Source organism: Gadus chalcogrammus, chromosome 16 (assembly GCF_026213295.1).
Source record: "Gadus chalcogrammus isolate NIFS_2021 chromosome 16, NIFS_Gcha_1.0, whole genome shotgun sequence".
In the NCBI taxonomy this organism is placed as follows: Eukaryota; Metazoa; Chordata; class Actinopteri; order Gadiformes; family Gadidae; genus Gadus; species Gadus chalcogrammus.
Window position 1 is genome coordinate 26495297 of NC_079427.1, and position 20225 is coordinate 26515521.

General features: G+C 42.3%; 2 protein-coding genes across 2 annotated transcripts in view; both read left to right on the forward strand.

Annotated features, from left to right (window-relative positions):
• LOC130405510 (alpha-2-macroglobulin-like) overlaps window positions 1–15983 on the forward strand; it is a 62112-nt gene extending 46129 nt beyond the window's left edge. The window contains exons 10-23 of the mRNA XM_056610628.1: window positions 6661–6744; window positions 7136–7312; window positions 11844–11919; window positions 11998–12163; window positions 12368–12442; window positions 13362–13524; window positions 13905–14089; window positions 14269–14481; window positions 14669–14793; window positions 14897–14987; window positions 15065–15133; window positions 15367–15475; window positions 15642–15683; window positions 15784–15983. Of these exons, the coding sequence (XP_056466603.1) occupies window positions 6661–6744; window positions 7136–7312; window positions 11844–11919; window positions 11998–12163; window positions 12368–12442; window positions 13362–13524; window positions 13905–14089; window positions 14269–14481; window positions 14669–14793; window positions 14897–14987; window positions 15065–15133; window positions 15367–15475; window positions 15642–15683; window positions 15784–15806 (1598 nt within the window). The 3' untranslated portion in view covers window positions 15807–15983. The remainder of the gene's footprint in view (window positions 1–6660; window positions 6745–7135; window positions 7313–11843; window positions 11920–11997; window positions 12164–12367; window positions 12443–13361; window positions 13525–13904; window positions 14090–14268; window positions 14482–14668; window positions 14794–14896; window positions 14988–15064; window positions 15134–15366; window positions 15476–15641; window positions 15684–15783) is intronic.
• Window positions 1–20225, forward strand: part of ube2g2 (ubiquitin-conjugating enzyme E2G 2 (UBC7 homolog, yeast)) — a 283623-nt gene that overhangs the window by 25007 nt on the left and 238391 nt on the right. The window lies entirely within an intron of this gene.

A 20225-nucleotide genomic window follows, 5' to 3' on the forward strand; every position in this document is an offset into this window, starting at 1 on the left:
TTCAGTGAGGACTCAACTGAGGAAGATGGAGACATTGTGGAGGTTTACCTTCTTTTCTGCAATAATATCCTCTCTCTCTTTGAGGAAGTTGTAAAGAAGCTGGAGAGTGATGAAACCACCTGTGTTGAGTTATATTCCATCATGGAAAACTTCAAGCAAAAGCTCACACAGAGACGAGATTAACAGTTCTATGGCTACTTAACTAAATTGAAGCTGCAGCGTCTCCGTCCACTTGATGCTGACATGGCAAGGGCAGATTTTACTGTATTCCTCAACACAGCACTCTCATATGTTGAGAAATGGTTCAACTTTTCGGAAGACTACTGGTTGTTCTCACTGCAACCTCTCTCTCTGCACCATGGCACCATGACCTTTGCTGACATTGAGAGGGTGACCACCAAGCTCAACGTCATCCATAAAGTCAACATGGATGAACTTTATGATGAATGCTCCAAAGCAAAACCCATTCTGAAGAAGCTCAAAGAAGATGCTGAAGATGAATGGAAGTCCAAAGGTGTGGCTGCCAGGTGGGTGGCTCTCTTTCGAGTAGCTGACCTGCCAAACATGCTGTCTATCACCAGACACATCCTGAGCATCCCAGCATCCACTGGATGTGTGGAAAGGATCTTCTCCAGAATGGCCAACAAATGGAGTGACTGCAGGAATAGGTTCTCCACAGAGCTCATGAGAAGTGAGCTGCTGATCACTCTCAACTTTGAGCAGTCCTGTTCAGAGTTTTACAACAGCGCTTTGAAAGACAAAGAGTTACTCAGTGCTGCAAGGAGTAACAAGAAGTACACCTGTAAAAAGAAGTAACAGTTTTGAGGGGAGGAGTAATGTTGAGGGAAGGAGTAATGTTTTGCACTTTCTTTTTTTACATAAGTTTATAAGTGTTTTTGTTGTTTATTTGTACTGTTTTTTTTTGTAAAAATGTTCAAAGAGAGTCCCTATAGTTATGCACTTAAAAAGTAACATGAAGTTCTCCGTTTATTTAGTTTATATTTTAAAAGTTCATTGCTGCACACGCCACACAAAGAGATTTCATTCAATATTTAATTGACTGCACTTTATAAGAGAATGTTATGTGATAATAAAGCATTTCAAGCTTTAAGTATGACTAATTCCTTTCTTGATCAACCCTTTACTAAAAACACCAGCACAAAATAAAACATACCACTGCTGCGGGCGCCCCGCCCCACAGGAGTCGGGCCCGTGGTGAGCGTCCCTTATTTTAATTTCTGATAGTTGGCAACCCTAGTTCCCGTGGACCTCAGCGCACTTCTCGTACAGGCGTCTCTCCGGAGACAGAGGGTTTTACGGGACAGAACCGATCCCTTGGCATTGTCCGAAGATATTCCGATTTCAGACTTTATTGTCATTGTGCAATTGGGGTTCTTCATGAGAGATACAGATTCTCATCAGAGAGTGTTCGTTATTTGATCGTCCTTTTGGACCTTATGTAGACAATGCTTACTGTTGCGCATTGCGTCTCCGTGACAGAGTGCTAGAGTGGAGGTAGCGCGTCAGTCTTGAATTTCTGCGCGGGGGGTTCGACTCCCAAGTGATGCAAATTTATGTGAAGCTTAAAATGTCCCATTTCTCATGCATATGGAATACTTATTCACTAAAGCTTATGGAATTATATTTTTGTGCTTATTTCGAACTTGAACCCATATTTTCAAGGCCGTGCTGGCACCACATCTATGGGGGTAAAATGCATGATGATTGACCGGCGAATTTGAACCCCTATCGCTGGCGTTGGGGTCTTATACAAATCCACTACGCTACAGCCGCTACCTCTCAGCGGTTGAAAACATGCTATACATTTCTTACATAGGGTGTATTTAAAGTGAATTCCCTAAATGATAGAATAAGGCAGTATGGACGTTGCTTATGCATTTTTAAATCATCATCATTCTATTTGGATTAATGGCGAACAATTTTGAATTTGGCATAGTTATTTTATAGACATTATGCAGAATCTTTTCACTTATACGCATATAGACTGCTTGATCTATCGTAAAGGTGAGAAAAATGACGCAAAAAACGCCCCTTTCACGTGAACGCGCACTGAACCTAAAGCGGAAAACCTGGTTCAACTATTTGAATCTAAAAGTGAGCTTCGTGGTACCATTTAACTCTGATTGCGAGTTGCGGCTCTGTCAAGCCAGGTTTTCCCAAGAAAGCCTGGGTATGTTCAGCGAGCTTCGTGGTATACCCCCCAGCTCTTTTGCTGTAAACTCCTGGAAGTTGATGACGCTTGGTCTCATGGGAGTTTTTTGCACCAGAGACCAAGGAGCCTGCTGTGTTTTCAAGGCCAAGTCCTGTGGTAGCGGCAATTGGCTTCTGAGGAGCTTCTAAATAAACAGTGTCATCGAGATTCTTCTATTGTTTCTTCGGGAGCGGAAATCCGAGTCTGTTAGCTTGCGCTGCATGGTTCTTTGCTGCTCCAGTCAGGTGCAGGTACTGGTTACCTGCGTTGTGTCTAACGATTGGAGACTCCGGCTTTGGCACTGAAAATTTATTGCTGTCTAGTGTTTTAATGAAGGGAAACAGTATTGGTCATCTGCCATCAACGCACTCCACTCTCGGCCAGATCCAATATCATCATCAAAAAACACTTGAAATCACAATAAATTCTGTGCAAACAACATACCTGTCAAGTGTTTTGACAAAGGAAAAACAGTGTTGGTCATCAGCCATCAACACACGCCTAACACAAAGATAATGTTTTGTTATGTATTTTAAGCACATAAGCTACCCCCACATAGCCACTAGGAAGCAGGATCGAACACACAAGCTGCATAACCCCCACATAGCCACTAGGGAGCAGGATCGAACACATAAGCTGCAATAACTACTCCAGCCACAGATGGCAGCAACTTTGGACAAGTGAGGAGGGCGGAGCCAATACGTCACACAGGACACGCCTACTTGATACTTACCAGAGCGGGGGTCAGATTGAGGTCAGAAACATAGGCAGACCCGCAGAGAGCCTCGGGCCTAAGCCCCCGGGGCTCGAAGTAGCTCTTCAGTATTTTTTCTCCACGCGTGTTAGATACAATTCCCTCTTCTCACAAGAGCACATTTTTAATTTGCTCAGCGAGTCACTCTGGGAATGAGTAACATTCCCAGATTCCCCTGGATCCGGACATTAACCAATCACATCAGTGTTTATGATATAGGCCGGCCAGAAGAGAGCTAAACAGATAAAAACAGCGCTGCTACGGAATCAGTCAGTAAACATTGCAAGATGGCTACGGATGAACACCAGTTGTTTGACTTGGGTATTCCTCTAAAAAAGGAACAGAAGATGGCGCTCAAGGCTTTCCTTTGCAAGAAGGACGTTTTTGCTGTTTTACCGACCGGATACGGCAAGAGTCTAATCTATCGGTTTGCTCCGCTGGTAGCTTAGCGTATGGGGCTCTGTGCTGTGTTCCAATATCCATACTATCCGTACTTACTAGCCTTAGTTTGAGTATGTAGGGCGTTCCAATTCAGATCGGGCGAAAATAAGTGTACTGAAAGGACCCCGATGGTGTACTCTGTCAGATCCGTCAATTCTACCACCCCCTAAAAGGAGGTGCTAGTGAAACCTGTATCCAGTAATGGTTGTAACAGGTTGGTGAGGAGATTCGCTCAGCCCCTAACTACCTTGTATCAGACGCCTATCCCACTTACTTCGGTGCCCCACCCCTGGGCATAACCCGTAGCCAGGAATGTGGCATGCCGATCACGTCTGTTATGATAGCTCTCCTCTGGGATCCGTGCACTTGGTGAATTTGCTGAGATTGTTTTAGGAGTTTGGAAATGACTAACTCCCGGGATACGTTTGATTTCTTTGTACTAGGTAACCTCTTAGGTCCACGATGCCTATACTAGAACAGTTAGTTCGTCCACTGAAGCTCTAACCTACACTCCTCCGTAGCAGGTCCTTGGAATGATTAAAAAGGAATGGTTTGAATATAGTTTTATTTGCAGGATTAATATCTGGGACATTGCAGCAAGCGGTGAAGGCCATCAAAAAAGCATGTTAATACATATAATATAGTGACTAATAAAATGCCGTCTGTGACACTTCTAAATAGGTGACATAAAATACATGTGGAACACATCTTGGTGGGTTTGTCTACGATAATTTCGATTCCCGATTTTTCACCTCTCTACACTACGTCCAACACTCCCCTCAGCTGTGAGAAGAGAAAGGCTGTTGTTCCCTTGTCGTGGCCCCCGCACACTGTGAAGAAAGGAGAGATCGAGACTAATCTATCCTCACGTCCGTGTCATCGGGGAGTGAGCTGCGCTGGAATGTTGCTCCGTGACGTCAGAGGGAGAGAGAGGGAAGCTCTATCTCTCCTATAATACCTATAATATAGTGCTTAATAAATTGGGCTTGTCTATAAAGCTGATTTAGTCTATAATAATTTCGATACCTGATTCTTACCTCTCTACACTACATCCAAAACTTCCCCGGTGTCGACGGAGGGGGAGAGAGGGAATCTCTATCTCTCCTCGGGCACGGAGGGTCGGTCTCATCAAATGGTCCCACAGCCAGGAAGGTCTCATCAAATGGTCCCACAGCCAGTAGTCTTCATTGCCCCGTTGGGAGAGATCTCTCCCATATCTGTAGCGTGTTGGAGAGAGGATGTCCTAATTTTTCTAAGTCCGAAAGTCCGGAGATCGGATGTTCTAATTCCTCTTAGTCCGAAAGTACGGAGATCCGATGTTCCAAGTTTTCTAAGTCCAAAAGTCCGGAGATCGGATGCTCTAATTTCTCTAAGTCCGAAAGTCCGGAGATCGCAAAGGGCCCAGGTCCGCCCCGCATGGAGCCCCCGTCGGGACGATGTCTCTCTGTCTCTGTCTCTCTGTTTTTATCTAGAACTTTCACTGTCACCCCGCCCTTTTCTCTGATGCAGATACCAGGTCATTATGACCTGGTAATTTTCCACCTCGCCATGGCAGAGATTCTCTCAGGCACGTAGGCCTACTCCCAGGCACGTACTCTCAGGCACGTACGCCTTCAGATTGTTGTTACTTGTTCCACAAATTATACTAATAAGTAAAATACACCATATAATGATAAACAATATAACATATCATAAGTGTAAGATAAACAATACAACAATACAACATGTCATAAGCGTATGACAACATCATTTCACCCACAAGTGCTGTAATCTTTCTCAGTGCTTTCTTCCATAACCGATTATGTCTAAACATGATAAATCTTATAGTGAATAATAGATATAAAAGAAAAAGATAGATATATGATGATACTAAAACAAGAAACACTTTATAATGAATGATAGATATTAAAGAAAGAGATATATTTATGATGATATTAAAACAAAGAAACACTTTATAATGAATTATAGATATTAAAGAAAGAGATATATTTATGATGATATTAAAACAAAAAAACATGTTATAATGAATAATAGATATTAAAGAAAGAGATAGATTCATGATGATACCAAAACAAAGAAACAAAGAAAATGATTGTTATATGATGATACTAAAACATGATATAGGATTTTATGATATTTAACTGATACATGAATAAACCTGATACATGAGTAACACTGACATAAGTAAATCCATTCCTCTTTAACATCCTTCAGCCCCCGCTGGAAAAAAAACCCACCTTTCCCTAGGCCTTGGTAATTCTCCAACAGCCCCTGCCTTCTCCGCCCTTATCCTCCCACAGACCTCTCCACCTTCTCCCTGTCTCCTGGACTCTAAGAAATCTACCTTACTTGACAACTCAAAACGGTCAAATCACGAAGTGTGGATCGATGTACTTGTACACTTTTCGTACTCAACGGCAGCCATCTTAGCTACGTAGCGGACGAGGGAGTAGCCAGGCTGAGCCAAAGTTGGCGCATTTTCCACTTTGTAGTTTTTATAGCTTTTGATAGCTAATAGGCGTAAAGAGTTCACCATTCAAGATGTTTCAGGATGTTTATTGCGGGTGAGGAGCCACGGCAGCAGTCGTGATCGTAACTTACGGTTTGTGCACCACAGAGTATTCGATTTGGAACAACACTGACATCTGAAAATTAGCGCACTTAGTGAGTGCGGATGGTGTACTACATTTAAGCGTACTCAAGGAAGTATGGATATTGGAACACAGCACTGGATACGTCACCCCTGTTTCTATTATTCTATTATGATTGTCCGTAGTGTACTCCAATTGTGTGCAGTGATATTTTCAAATGCATGCTTGGTTCCGCCCCTCGAGTTGGGCCATTTTCATTACTCGTTGACAGACCCTACTACTTTCTAGATGTGGGTCTGGATTTCCAGGCTAACACTTTTCCATAACTGCTACACATGCTAGTTCCGGGGCCTGGCTGGCTTTTGCTAGCTTGAGCTGCTCTGGTTTAGCCAACTTTCACCAGTCAATCAATATCTTTGGTTTTTGGCACACTTTCTTCATTCTTAGTAGTTTGCATTTGATGGCCTTAATAATTGATAAATTATTCTTTAAATTGACATTTTTCAGCTAATGCATAGCCTGTACATTAGCGTGTTGATTATACCGTTACTTTACTCAATGACATAACTTTATGAAGCCATCTTTTTTACATTTCTTCCTTCTGGTGTTGCCATATGCCTGTATATATATTGCATGAATATTCATGTGTTCTCCATACCTAGGAGAGAGTCTTCAGGAGAAGGTGGAGCTCAGCCTACCTGAGGATATGATCCAAGGATCTGCCAGAGCTTCAGTTTCAGTCCTGGGTAAACTATGATCTCTTTTTACTGAGCATGTTGGGGGGCTGCCTTATCAACCATGCCCAATAGGAAGAAAACCACTGTGTGTCTGGGGAATGATTCAGAACAATTAAGCACACATTAACTGGTCAGAATTTAATTAATTAAAAGGTCAGCAGTATTCAGGGGAGAGGAAACCTAGTGGTCAGAGTGTTTGGCTCCCAGTCAAAGGGTTCTGGGTCCAAACCCCAATGTCTGCAGTCTACCAGTAGGCCTCCCTGATACCTTTTGTTTATTATATTATTATTATATCTAAAAAAAAAAAGACCAACCCCTCTGGATGAAAGCATATGCTGTTGAAAGAGATAGTTAAAACATTTCTTAAAACATCCATGTTCTCACCTTAAACTTCCCACAGGTGACATCTTGGGCCGAGCCCTCAAGAACCTAGACGGTCTGCTGAGCATGCCGTATGGATGTGGAGAGCAGAACATGGCTCTACTCGCCCCCAATATTTACATCCTGGAGTACCTGACCAACACACAGCAAATCACCTCAAAGATTAAAGCCAGGGCCACTAACTTCTTGACCAGTGGTAAGTCTCCTAAGAATTCATGCTCTTTGGATGTGTTCAGCAGACTTAATTGAAAACTTTAACGTCTTATTTTGTTTAACGTTTGTATTTTGTAACCGTCCCTGTTTGGTCATTCCCTGAAAACGAAATAGGCTTCAATGATATGTAGATGAATAAATTGGTCTGGGCTGTATGGAAGAAGGACTGGACCACAATGGAGGCTGGCTGTTCACATTTATTTAACTCTGCATGAGCCAAAAGAAAAGTATCACTGAGCATCTATGACCCAATACATGGGTCAGCATTCCCTTCCTCAGTTAGGTTAGCGCAGAGCGCTAATATATAGAAATATGTATTTAACAATATAACATGAAAATAAATAAAAATATAGCTGCATGCAGCAATGCGGGTGTCAAGCATAATGGGACTCGATAAGCTAATTCTGCCGGACGGACGTAATCGGCTGGGTGGCTACATGACGACCGTCTCTGTAATCGGTAAACTAACTCTGCCGGACGGACGTAATCGGCTGGGTGGCTACATGACGACCGTCTCGGTAATCTGTAAACTAACTCTGCCGGACGGACGTAATCGGCTGGTGGGCTACATGACGACCTTCTCGGTAATCTGTAAACTAATTCTGCCGGGCGGAGGTAATCGGCTAGGTGGCAACATTATGACCGTCTCGGTAATCGGTAATAATGACGGCAGTTGGGATGAAGTACAGCATTATGCGAGTACGCGTAAATGTAGACAAAAAGGAAAAATGACCCTACCTAGTGGTAAGGGCGCATTATCGTCTGCCCGACAGAACAAATGACACAAATACGTAGTGGTATTCTGAACAATATCCCTAACAGAGACACAATGTTAACAAGCATCAGTTCTTGAGGCGCTTCACGAAGCATCGAAACCATCGAAACCATCGATGGTGCTTTTTTCTGGAACGAGTATTCGAATATTCGCTCGGAAAAACCAACGAGTAGGCCTATTCGAAGCCTGAAAAATGGCATTCGGGCCAGCCCTATGAAGATCCTATTCGAACAATAAAAGTTGAAAACCACAGTTTGTGTTTTGGCTTGTTTTGCAAAACGGCGTTGGAAACACCAGGGTATTGGCTCGGGATATGTAGGCCTAATACTAATACACACAGGACAAAGAACAGTGTTTTCAATTTAACACTTATCTTGACATCAACAAAGTTTACCAGATAAACAATGCCAGACTGTAAAAGGGGTACGAAATGAAACGAGGTACTGAGCATCAGCCTTTTGAAGACGAGCAAGGGCTGCTGGTAGCATATGTTATGCTGCTATCTGCCAAATCCTGACCACCAGTAAACACTTGCGAAGGACCAATGTAGACTTCACTCGTTACAACATCATAAGAAAATTGTCCGCAAATAAAATCCCCTTCAGTTTAGGATAATCACACAGGTTATGCGAGAACATATTTATGTCAGGATATGCCTACCAGGCTCCAAGTCGTCACATATCTCAATCAGACAAAACCAACTATAACCACATTGGCATAGCAATCGCACCGTGTGTAGCTGCTACTAGCTGCAATCTATATATACAATGCATACTAACTGGAGCACCAACCAGAATCAGATCACAATCGCTTAGGACTGTGGGTAACCTTTGGCCAGGTCATCACGATTCACGAGCAAACAGAAACAGCAGCAAAGTTTACGTAAACCAATTTCTTACCTTATGTGGCCCTCCACATGCTGACGTATCCATATCGATATCCAGTGTCACAAACATGCTTTTTATAGGAAGCAAAAGGACCGGCTATTTTCTGAATAAAAATGTCAATTTTGGCTGTCTGTCTTGAAACTTCTCCAGTGCGTTCACACCAAACGCAACGGGACGACAAGATCCCATACAAAGTGAACATATAGACGCGTATCGGGCGATTTTTTTTGATTTGTCGTGCCACACTTTCACCGTGCACAGGCGAGCGCGTTCACAAGGATTTGTGGCGCGACAAATTTCAACTTTGACACGGATTTCGCGAGATGACAGCCAATCAGCGTTCAACAGCGTGGCCACTGAGTGACATGTGTAACGTAACAGCCAATCAGCGTTCAACCGTCAAACTCAGCGCAGTGCAGTCCGGGGTGTACTGCAGCATGGAGGAGAAAGTGATTGTTGCCGTTTGCGACTCTCGGAGCTCTATATATAATAGTATATAATATAATATGATTGTATATATAATATCACGGCCAAAAGCTCTGTGTGCCTCCGGATGGCCGTAGCGCGGGGAGCTCATAGTGATTGGGCTTCTCGGGAGTCGGGGTTTGTTTACCGGCGTTGCTATGGGTTCCGGTCTTGTGTGTTCCAACAGTTTATTAGGTAGGCCTATCTAATAAATGATGTCTTCGAGCGCGCCTATCGCATGGTTTTAGACTCGACGATTTTGGTTGAGTATGTGGGGATTTTTTCAGTAGCAATTGGTTTGCACATTTTTAAAACTGGTGGGGACAAAATTTGTATTTCAAATAGTGGGGGGGACATTTCCCCCCCGTGTCACAAACATGCTTTTTATAGGAAGCAAAAGGACCGGCTATTTTCTGAATAAAAATGTCAATTTTGGCTGTCTGTCTTGAAACTTCTCCAGTGCGTTCACACCAAACGCAACGGGACGACAAGATCCCATACAAAGTGAACATATAGACGCGTATCGGGCGATTTTTTTTGATTTGTCGTGCCACACTTTCGCCGTGCACAGGCGAGCGCGTTCACAAGGATTTGTGGCGCGACAAATTTCAACTTTGACACGGATTTCGCGAGATGACAGCCAATCAGCGTTCAACAGCGTGGCCACTGAGTGACATGTGTAACGTAACAGCCAATCAGCGTTCAACCGTCAAACTCAGCGCAGTGCAGTCCGGGGTGTACTGCAGCATGGAGGAGAAAGTGATTGTTGCCGTTTGCGACTCTCGGAGCTCTATATATAATAGTATATAATATAATATGATTGTATATATAATATCACGGCCAAAAGCTCTGTGTGCCTCCGGATGGCCGTAGCGCGGGGAGCTCATAGTGATTGGGCTTCTCGGGAGTCGGGGTTTGTTTACCGGCGTTGCTATGGGTTCCGGTCTTGTGTGTTCCAACAGTTTATTAGGTAGGCCTATCTAATAAATGATGTCTTCGAGCGCGCCTATCGCATGGTTTTAGACTCGACGATTTCAGTTGAGTATGTGGGGATTTTTTCAGTAGCAATTGGTTTGCACATTTTTAAAACTGGTGGGGACAAAATTTGTATTTCAAATAGTGGGGGGGACATTTCCCCCCCGTCCCCCCCGTAATCGACGCCTATGGGGAAACCCTGTAGCACTCAGGACGAACGTGTATACAATAAAACTCTTAAAATGTGCCTTTACAAAGCTTAGGTTGAAATGACAGCGCCACTGCATGTTAACAGCCTTAATTCTAACACCTTAATGGTGTGGCCACACTGAACGCGTTGAGCGCGTTAGATTATGCGAGTAACGCGCCTAACTTGATGCTTGGTTCAACGCGCCTACGCAGCCACCATCGCTGCGCTGGATTTAGGAGTCCGAGGTAGGCAACCCAAATGCCACCGTGTTTGGGTGCATGATAGAGCTCGGATCGGGTTAGATTAAATAATCTCGCATATAAATAACAATAATCGGGTTAAGTAACATCACATGGTGTGTTTGTGTTTCCAGCATTCGTAGTGTTGATCAGCAGAGAAATAGTCCGCCAAAGACGTTGAGGTTGCTTAGCAACCAAAGACGCAGCCCATGCAAGTGAATGGAGCGTTCCCTCTTTGTCATAACTATCAAACCAAACATCCTTCACATTCATCGAGCGAACATTATGAAAGTAAAATGTACATTTCTCGCTAAAAATGGTTACATAAACACTTTTAATGGCATAACTATGTTACTATTTCCACCCAGAATAAAGAGTAAGATGTCCGCCATGTGCTTCTGTGCAAGCGTCTCTGCCAGTGACGTTGGGTCAAGCCCCACGCTGATTGGCTATCGCGGCTAAGCGTCACGCGTAGGCGCGTCAAAAGTTCACATTTTTTAACTCTGCGCGTTGGTGCGTTGGGTGCATTGGTGCGTTTAAGTGCGTCATTACGTGCGTATGCCGCCCCTAACGCACCGCTTTAACGCATGTAACGCGTCTACACCAATGGTTCCCTATGCAAAAATGCAGATTTTCAATGCCTCTAACGCGCGTAACGCGTGCAGTGTGGCCGTACCTTAAGATGCACATTACACATTTTCATTGTCTACAAAACAAATGACATACTCAAATATGACGACAAAACCAACAACATCCCGCACCTCAGTTAGGTTAGCACATACTGAGCTTCACGCTACAGCAAATCAACGCAGAGATTAACTCACTTCTTGACCCTTGGTAAGTCTCCTAAGAATTCATGCTCTTCGGGTGTGTGCAGCAAATGTAATTAAAAACGTTAACGCCTCATTTTGTTTGTAATTTTCCCTGTTTGGTCCTTCCCTGAAAAGAAATAGGCTATAATGATATGTTATAATCACACACAGGCTACCAGAGGCAGCTGAACTACAAGCATTCAGATGGAGCTTACAGCACCTTTGGAACTGGATCTGGGAATACCTGGTAAGATTTGGTAGACTTTGACATGAATGATTGAAATTTTGAGTGACTGACATTGAGTTACTTGTCATTATTCATCAGGCTCACAGCATTTGTGCTGAGATCCTTCGTCAAAGCAAAGTCTTTCATCTACATTGACCCAACCATCTTAGCGGACGCTAAGGACGCTAAGTCTTGGTTGGAGAGCAAACAACAAGACAACGGCTGCTTCCAAAAGTTGGGCAGTCTGTTCAACAACAGAATGAAGGTACAGACATGGAACCTTCTCTCTGACTTTGCTTAACTATGAGGAGGATAAAAGGGCCTCTTCATGTTTTGGGCAGGTTTCAGTTTTGTTGAGACTAATAAGCAGAAGGTGGAGGCACATTTGGTGTACAACTGTAAACACACGCTTCAACCAGATATTTGAAAAGAATCACAGAGTCAAGCTTTTCATTGCTTTGCCTTACAGGGAGGCGTCTCAGACGAAGTCACTCTCTCTGCGTATGTGACGGCCGCTTTGTTGGAGACCAATATGTCTGTTTCTGTAAGTATTGAATCTTTCAAGCGCTGGTTATTAACCAGCGCTTGAAAGATACCCATGGAACTATGCAAAAGGGCTTACCACTTTAATTAAATTAAAATGGATACAATATGTAACACAGAGTGACACAGAGTGTTTACAATTGGTACTGCATCTCAAATTCACAATATTGGAGAGCTTTCTCCCAATTGGGTTGTACGGTTAAGGACAATGAAAGAACACAAGCGCAAGATGAGTCGGGGGCAACATTGTATTTTAAGACAAGTAAAATAATTATATTTTGAGTATGACAAGTGATGATGAGTCCTACAGTTTAAGTTGATCAGCAGATGTGTACATTTGTAAATTATTAACCGGCTCATGTGGCATCTGTCGTGAAATCCTTCTTGGCTCCAGGCTGTCTTCATCCATCAAATGCAACTCCAAGATTTACCGTATTTACCTTTTATTCAAAGTCGAAAAGGCTTTTTAGGTTGTGTAGAATGTAGTACATTCTCTGTTGACCCAGTTTGTCTGTTTGCTGCCATAGCTGCAGCATGCTGTGTTTGTGTATTTGTTTAATAGCTGGCAACCCGTATTACTCAGAGAATAGAGAATCACAACCTACAGACCAAAACAAAAACAAACATTCCAACCCAGAACGGAAATTTCAAAGGATAAAACACCATAGCATTGTTATCGGGGAGTTTAGTATGTTTAATCTCTGACGTGGTCAATTTAAGAGTACAGTACATTTGTTACACGTAGAGAAATGAATTGACATTTTCATTCTATTAAAATTATTCACATCTTTGAACATTATTTTATGAGCCATTTAATACAGGTAACGGTGATTGTACAGCAGATACAGTATATGATATAAGTATTGTTGGAAAGTTCAAGGTTTCATAGAACAACATTATTTTGACATCCCCGCCTACAGGATCCACAGATAAACAAAAGCATGTCTTGCCTGAGGCAAAGCCTGGGTGATAAAAGCAACACGTACGCCACGTCTCTGCTGGCTTATGTCTTCACCCTGGCTGGAGACATGGAGGCACGGACTTTGCTGCTGGAGCACCTGGACAAGGTGGCCACACAGGAAGGTCAGAGGACTTTCAATGGCTCTATTGTTCCCCTTAAACAACTTTAACATCTCCCTTATGAGGTGATCTTACAAGTGTACAGAACAGATGAGCTGGGCTAGTTGTTACTAGTTTTCTTGGTCAGGATGTGTTAGACAAGGTGGACATGCGTGATGGAGAGAAAGGATGGAGATCGAGGCCTGGGGTCGGTAAAAAAGGAATACGCTGTTGAAACCAATCCAACAAAAGTTGACAGCATTGTGTAATCTGTGTAACTTCTATAAAGGGTCAAGTGGTTATTGATCTGATCTTTTGTATACTTTGAAACCGTAAACTAAATAAAGCCAAGGCAGGTCCACCTCCCTCGGCCCTCAGTTTTATCCTGGATGTGTTTTCCTCAGGGGGAAACCTCTACTGGTCTCAGAGGTCTGAGAAGTCAATGTCCCTCTCCGTGGAGATCAGCTCCTACGTGCTGCTGGCCACTCTCAGCGCCACCCCCACCACTGCTGACCTGGGCTACGCCTCGCGCATCGTCAGGTGGCTCACTAGCCAGCAGAACTCCTACGGAGGCTTCTCCTCCACACAGGTACAGGATTTCCTCTATAGGGGAATACAGCTCTATAGGGGTATCACAGACCTACTATATAGCGGGCATGCATTAATATATACATTTAAAAGTAAAGAATTGTTCCAATCATACCGTTGACCGATTGACCAATAGCTTTACCATTAGCCTTCACAAACCAAAGCTTTCTTGTTGTTCAGGACACGGTGGTAGCTCTTCAGGCCCTCGCTCTTTACTCTACACTGGTGTTCAGCCCAGAAGGCTCCAGCACTGTGGACGTCCAGCTCCCCAGCGGCCAGATGACCTTTGAGGTGAACCAGGACAACAAACTGCTTTACCAGGAGAGGTCGATGAAGGACGTGACGGGAAAATACAGTGTGCTGGTGAAAGGCACTGCTTGTGCCTCCATGCAGGTAAGCATTCAGCAGAACAGCTTGTGCTTGGATTTTGTCTAAATGACCTTATGACCTAAATGAAAAAAACACGACCTCCCGTGCCCCCACTGAGCTCCTGGTTTGACCGGTCTAGAAGGCAATGTAAGGTATACATTCGTCAAGAACACATGGCGTGAAGATATTCTGTTGTGTTCTGCTCTTCCAGTTGTCTCTTCACTACAATATTCCAACCCCAAGAGATGAATCGAGTTTCCGGATCAAGGTGACACCCGACTCTGAATGCAGCACCAACCAGCTGAGGCCTAAGGTCACCCTTAGGCTAGAGTCCAAGTAAGTTAGCCATGGGTAGATTTAGGCTGATCATTGTTATTAATTTATTTTGTTTTGAATAACTATTTTATACAATACTTCTCACTGACAATAATTTTCACAGATATGTGGGAAAGGAGGATTCCACCAACATGGTGATGGTGGATATTAAATTACTGTCTGGATTTGTTCCTGAGCCAAAGTCTTTGAGAAAGGTTGGTAAATGTTTTTGACATTATTTGTCCTGGGTGTTCTTTTTTTATAAATCTATTGAATGTCCTCTCCCTCACAGCTCAAGTCTGCACTGCTGGTGGATCGCGTTGAACATAACGACGATCACGTCATCATTTACTTGAAACCGGTTAGCAAGCTAACATGCAATAGAAACACATACCGTGACATTTATTAAAAAAAGAAGATACATACGGGGGGGTTATAACACACACATGTAATTTATAATGACATGATGTTTTAATTTGTCATTTAAATGTATCCTATTGCATTGCGACCTTGATCACAAGTGTTTTTGACACTTGTAGACCAGCATGGTCTCCATACATCTGTTCCAGACGAAACTGTGCTTTCTGTCCACAGTTTTTTGCGGTTGATGTGCCCATCAACCACTTTTTAGACATCTTGCAGGACATTGAAGTGGAGAACCTGAAGCCTGCTGTGGTCAAGATCTACGATTACTACCAGCAAAGTAAATATGTACCAGATATAAGAGAAAGGGAGGGGTTGGAAGAGGAAAAGGGGGCTGGGGTGAATGAAAAAATGCAGACGGACATCTTGGGGTACAAAAGTATCACATCATTTTGTATCACAAAATTATTACCTAATTTTGTGTAACACATATTTTTTCTACTCAGGTGACCAGGCTGAGACAGAATATAATGACCCTTGTAATAAAAGTAAGGATACAAAGTGTGTGTGTATTTGTCTCTGTCTGACTTTCTCTTCATGCTTTTTTAAGTATTTTGTTTTGCATTAATTGTCTTTTTCCTTTTGCAGAGTTGAGGATTGCAGATGAATAAGCAGATATTCAACACTTAACCCAAGCTTTCAACAATGCAAAAACTCAACCATTTTGTTCAAAGTATATTGGTCGATATATTACTACTCATTGTTTGTTATGTGGTATTATTGGTGGTTTTATGTCACAAAATAAAATACTTTGTTGCATTTAAAATGTATCCTTCATCAAGCTCTGTAATTGCTTTTCTTCATCTGACCATTAACGTAAATAATTAAGACTTCTACTCACCGTCATTCCAAATTACATTAAACCCAACGCTACGAATGAAGAAGGAAGTGGAGGGACAGAGTGACTTTTGTCCATGAGTATGACAGAAATAGCTACTAAACGTCAAAAGTATGCAGGGCTAAAGAAAATTCTCAAAGATAGAGCGCTCTGGTAACAATCACCAATGGACACAATGGAGGTGCACTGGGCCGATGGAATAATAGTGTGCAACAACGCTCAACTTTTTCAGCAGCGACGGATCCGTCATCCAATCAGATCGCGTATGCAAATGTGTGCAATGTCTCGGCCTCTTCCGACGTCCTTTGACTGACGGTGCACGATGCATATATGCATGTGTATCTCTTGTGTTCCTCCTAACGGGGGAGAGCTCCTCGAAGTGTCTCCTGTGTGATAAATTAATGTGGCTCTCCCGTTCTTGAGGATGACTGGTGCATTGTCTGAGTGTCCACCATTTGCCTGGTTGGGAAATGGGGCCTTCGGCTCCGGCCTTGACCTGACTATATTATCATGTTTGTGTTATGGGTTCGTTGGGTTAGAGCAAGAGTTGACTATATTGTAATGTGCCTGCCATGTGATGTGCTCATCAGGCTAGGGTAGGAGTTAGCTATATTTGTAATGTACATGTGATGTACTCAGCAGGTTATTTTGCCCAACATATCCCCCTCAAGTCGTCGCAAGACAACTTTTACTCATTAGGGGTACGAGGGATAGGACTCCAAGGCAAGGCAAGGCAAGGCAACTTTATTTATATAGCACTTTTCATACACAAGGCAGACTCAAAGTGCTTCACATATAAACATTGTTATACAATAAAATAAAATAATAGATAAGTAAAAGAAAACATATGCAAAGAAATGAGCAAAGTAGAAAGTTAAAAAGGCTTTTTAGTAAGTAAAATTGAAAGTGCAATGTATTTAAGAAAGTGAGAAAATTAAATTGAAAGTTATTTAAGATCAGATCAACAGACTCTCTGGAACCCAAGTCGGGACTACAACCCGACCTAAAGGACAATCTATTACAATATTCTAGGACTCTAGCCCAGAACCAAAGGCAAACAACAAACAAATATTCAGTGATTATTCTAGGACTCTAGCCCAGAACCAAAGGCAAACAACAAACAAATTCAAAAGAGTTTCATATGGCGTATATTCAGTGATTAAGCGCTTAATCACCAATACAGGTTTTCACTTCGTCAAGCTCTTAATGACACAACTTCATTACTCAGCAAATGTCATGTATTTTTCTGGTAAAAATAATCTTAAAAGTATTTAAGATTTAGCAGAAAGCTAAAGCAAACATAAAAGTCTTCAATCTTGTTGAAGATATTTGTTGCATAGTAACTAAATCCTGCTTTCCCATGTTTCGTGTTTACTCTGGGGATAATTAACAGATTGGTCTCAGAAGATCTTAGTGTTCTAGAAGGCTTATGTAGTGGAAGCATATCAGTTAAATATTTTGGGCATAAACCATGTAGGGATTTATAGGTTAGCAACATGATTTTAAAATCAATTCTCTGACCTACAGGAAGCCAATGTAACGATTTAAGAATTGGTGTAACAATTCTTAAATCACAACTTTAATGAGGGCGGTCTCAGTGCTGTGCAGGGGTCGAAATCCTGATTGGAAGGTGTCATAACAACCAGTTGATGCCAGGAAGTGATTAAGTTGCTGGAGGACAACTTTCTCAATGATTTTACTTATGAAGGGCAGATTTGATATTGGTCTGTAGTTGTTAATAATAGAGGTATCTAGGCTCCGCTTTTTTAAAAGGGGTTTAATAACTTCAGTTTTCAGGGCTTTTGGGAAGTTGCCTGACTGGAGAGAGTTGTTAACCATCTGCAATATGTCTATTGCTAGGCAGTCAAAAACATTCTTAAAGAGGTTGGTAGGTAAAGAATCAAGGCAACAGGTGGATGGCTTTAGTTGTGTAACAGTTTCCACAAGAGTTTTAGAGTCAATAACATTAAAGCATGCCATCCCTGCCACGTTACTTTTGCCTGAACAGGGTGGTAGTCCAACATTTTTGTTTGAAGTGGAGATATTGATGGCGCGTCTGATGCCTTCAATTTTATCAGTATAAAAAGCTGCAAACTCATTGCATATCTGCGTGGAATGGAGATCAGGTGGAATTTGTGTTGGGGGGTTGGTCAGTCTGTCAACAGTTGCAAATAGGGTTTTTGCATTATTATTATTGGATTTAATGATATTGGAGAAAAATGTTTCTCTAGCACTTTTTAAGTCTGAATTGTAGGCACAGAGGCTCTCTTTTTAGATATCATGGTGAATATGAAGTTTTGTTTTACGCCAGATGCGTTCAACCTTCCTGCATTCTTTTTTCTGTGCTGTTACAGAAGCAGCTTTTCTCCAGGGTGCCTTTTGCTTTCCAGAAATCGTTTTAACCTTGTAAGGTGCAATGACATCCATGACTTTCAAAATTTTCAAATTAAAGTTTTCTACAAGATCATCAGCAGAACATGGGTTGAGAGGTGGTAGTAAGGAGATGGCCTTTCTAAAAAGTACATACGATTCTTCATTGATATACCGTTTTTTGACAGTATTTGATTTTGTCTGTATGTTGGGAATAAAAGATATATTAAAGAAAACACAAAAGTGGTCAGACAAGGAAGGATCAGTCACAGAGAGATCAGAAACATTGAGGCCCTTTGTGATTACCAGGTCTAGAGTGTGGCCCTTACAATTAGTAGTCTCTTTCACATGTTGGGACAGTTCAAATGTGTCCAAAATGGTAAAAAGTTTTTTTGCACACTTGTCATTCAAATCATCAGTATGAAAATTGAAGTCACCAGTTATAACTAGACAGTCAAAGTCTGTGGAGATGCTAGACAATAATTCTGTGAATTCATCTAAAATTTAAAATTTGCAGAGTATGTGGGTGGCCTGTAAATAATTAATAGTAGAACTCTGGGGGAGCATTTCAATACAGCACAAAGGTATTCGAATGATGGAAAATCACCAAATAACATCTGTTTCCCCTGAAAATCATTTTTAAATATAACAGCAACCCCTCCACCTCTTTTTCCAGATCTACATGCAACAAAAAAGTTATAGTTGGGAGGAGCTGTCTCTATCAGAACGGTTGCACTGTTATTTTGTTCCAGCCGTGTTTCAGTTAAAAACATAAAATCCAGTTTAGAGGTGGTAATAAAATCATTAACTAAAAATGATTTGTTATTAAGAGACCTAACATTAAGTAGACCCATCCTGATGGTGTTGTTGATAGGCTTTAAGGTTGTTTTTGGTTTGGAGGAAATATGTATGAGATTTGTGAGGTTAGCAGTGTGTCCAAGTTTCCCTTTGGTTACTCTCTTAGTGGTTACAGCAGGAATGCAAAAGTTGCCATGTTTTGACATAGGCAACCTTGGGTTCAGCAGATTATGCGAAACGTCCTTTATACTTTGTCTACGGCTGAACCCTTTTTTGTCTCAGTAATACTCTGATCTTTAAATTTTACTTAAAAAGTGATTTTTTTGTTGACATATTATCTCTACTTGGTTCCCAAGCTACATCAGCGACGAAAAGCAAGCTTATGGACTGTCTTTAGTTGTTCCAGTGTTATTGTGTTATTGTGAAGAGCCGTGTAGCTCACTTGTTATTTTGGTTTCCCTAGTAACGGCTAAAAACAACGGCTAAAAACTAGTAGCTGATGTGACATTTTCCTGGTCACTGCTGGCGTTTTTTTTTTTCGGCGATCCTGGTGAGGAATATGCCCTGGTCAACCTGCTAAGCTGTCTCTACTGTCTCGTGGATTTTCTGCACTGCCTCCCAGCTCTTCCCCAGATGCGTCGGGTCCGTACCTAGCTGCTAACAGGCAAACATCACTCAACATCAGGTTCGATGTTGACGTACTTCGCCCCACAGCTGCTGAAGTACAACAATCGCTCCATCCCACCCTGTATTTCCACCATTAAGCAGCTAGGACTATTGCGTAGACCTCGATATATCCACAGAGGCTCAGGGAGAAACTTTATTTATGGTCAGCCTGCCGGCTTCATCACATCCATTAGGTCCGCTGAGACGGCTGAGGGCAAAAGACGTAACATCGCGAGATCCCCGCACTCCCGGCTGGATAGATTTCATGGAGTGGATTCCAACCTGTGCGGAGTGGATTTTAAGGCTCTGCGACCTGTACAGAGAATAACTCCACAGTCACTGGTTAAATTTGAACTTT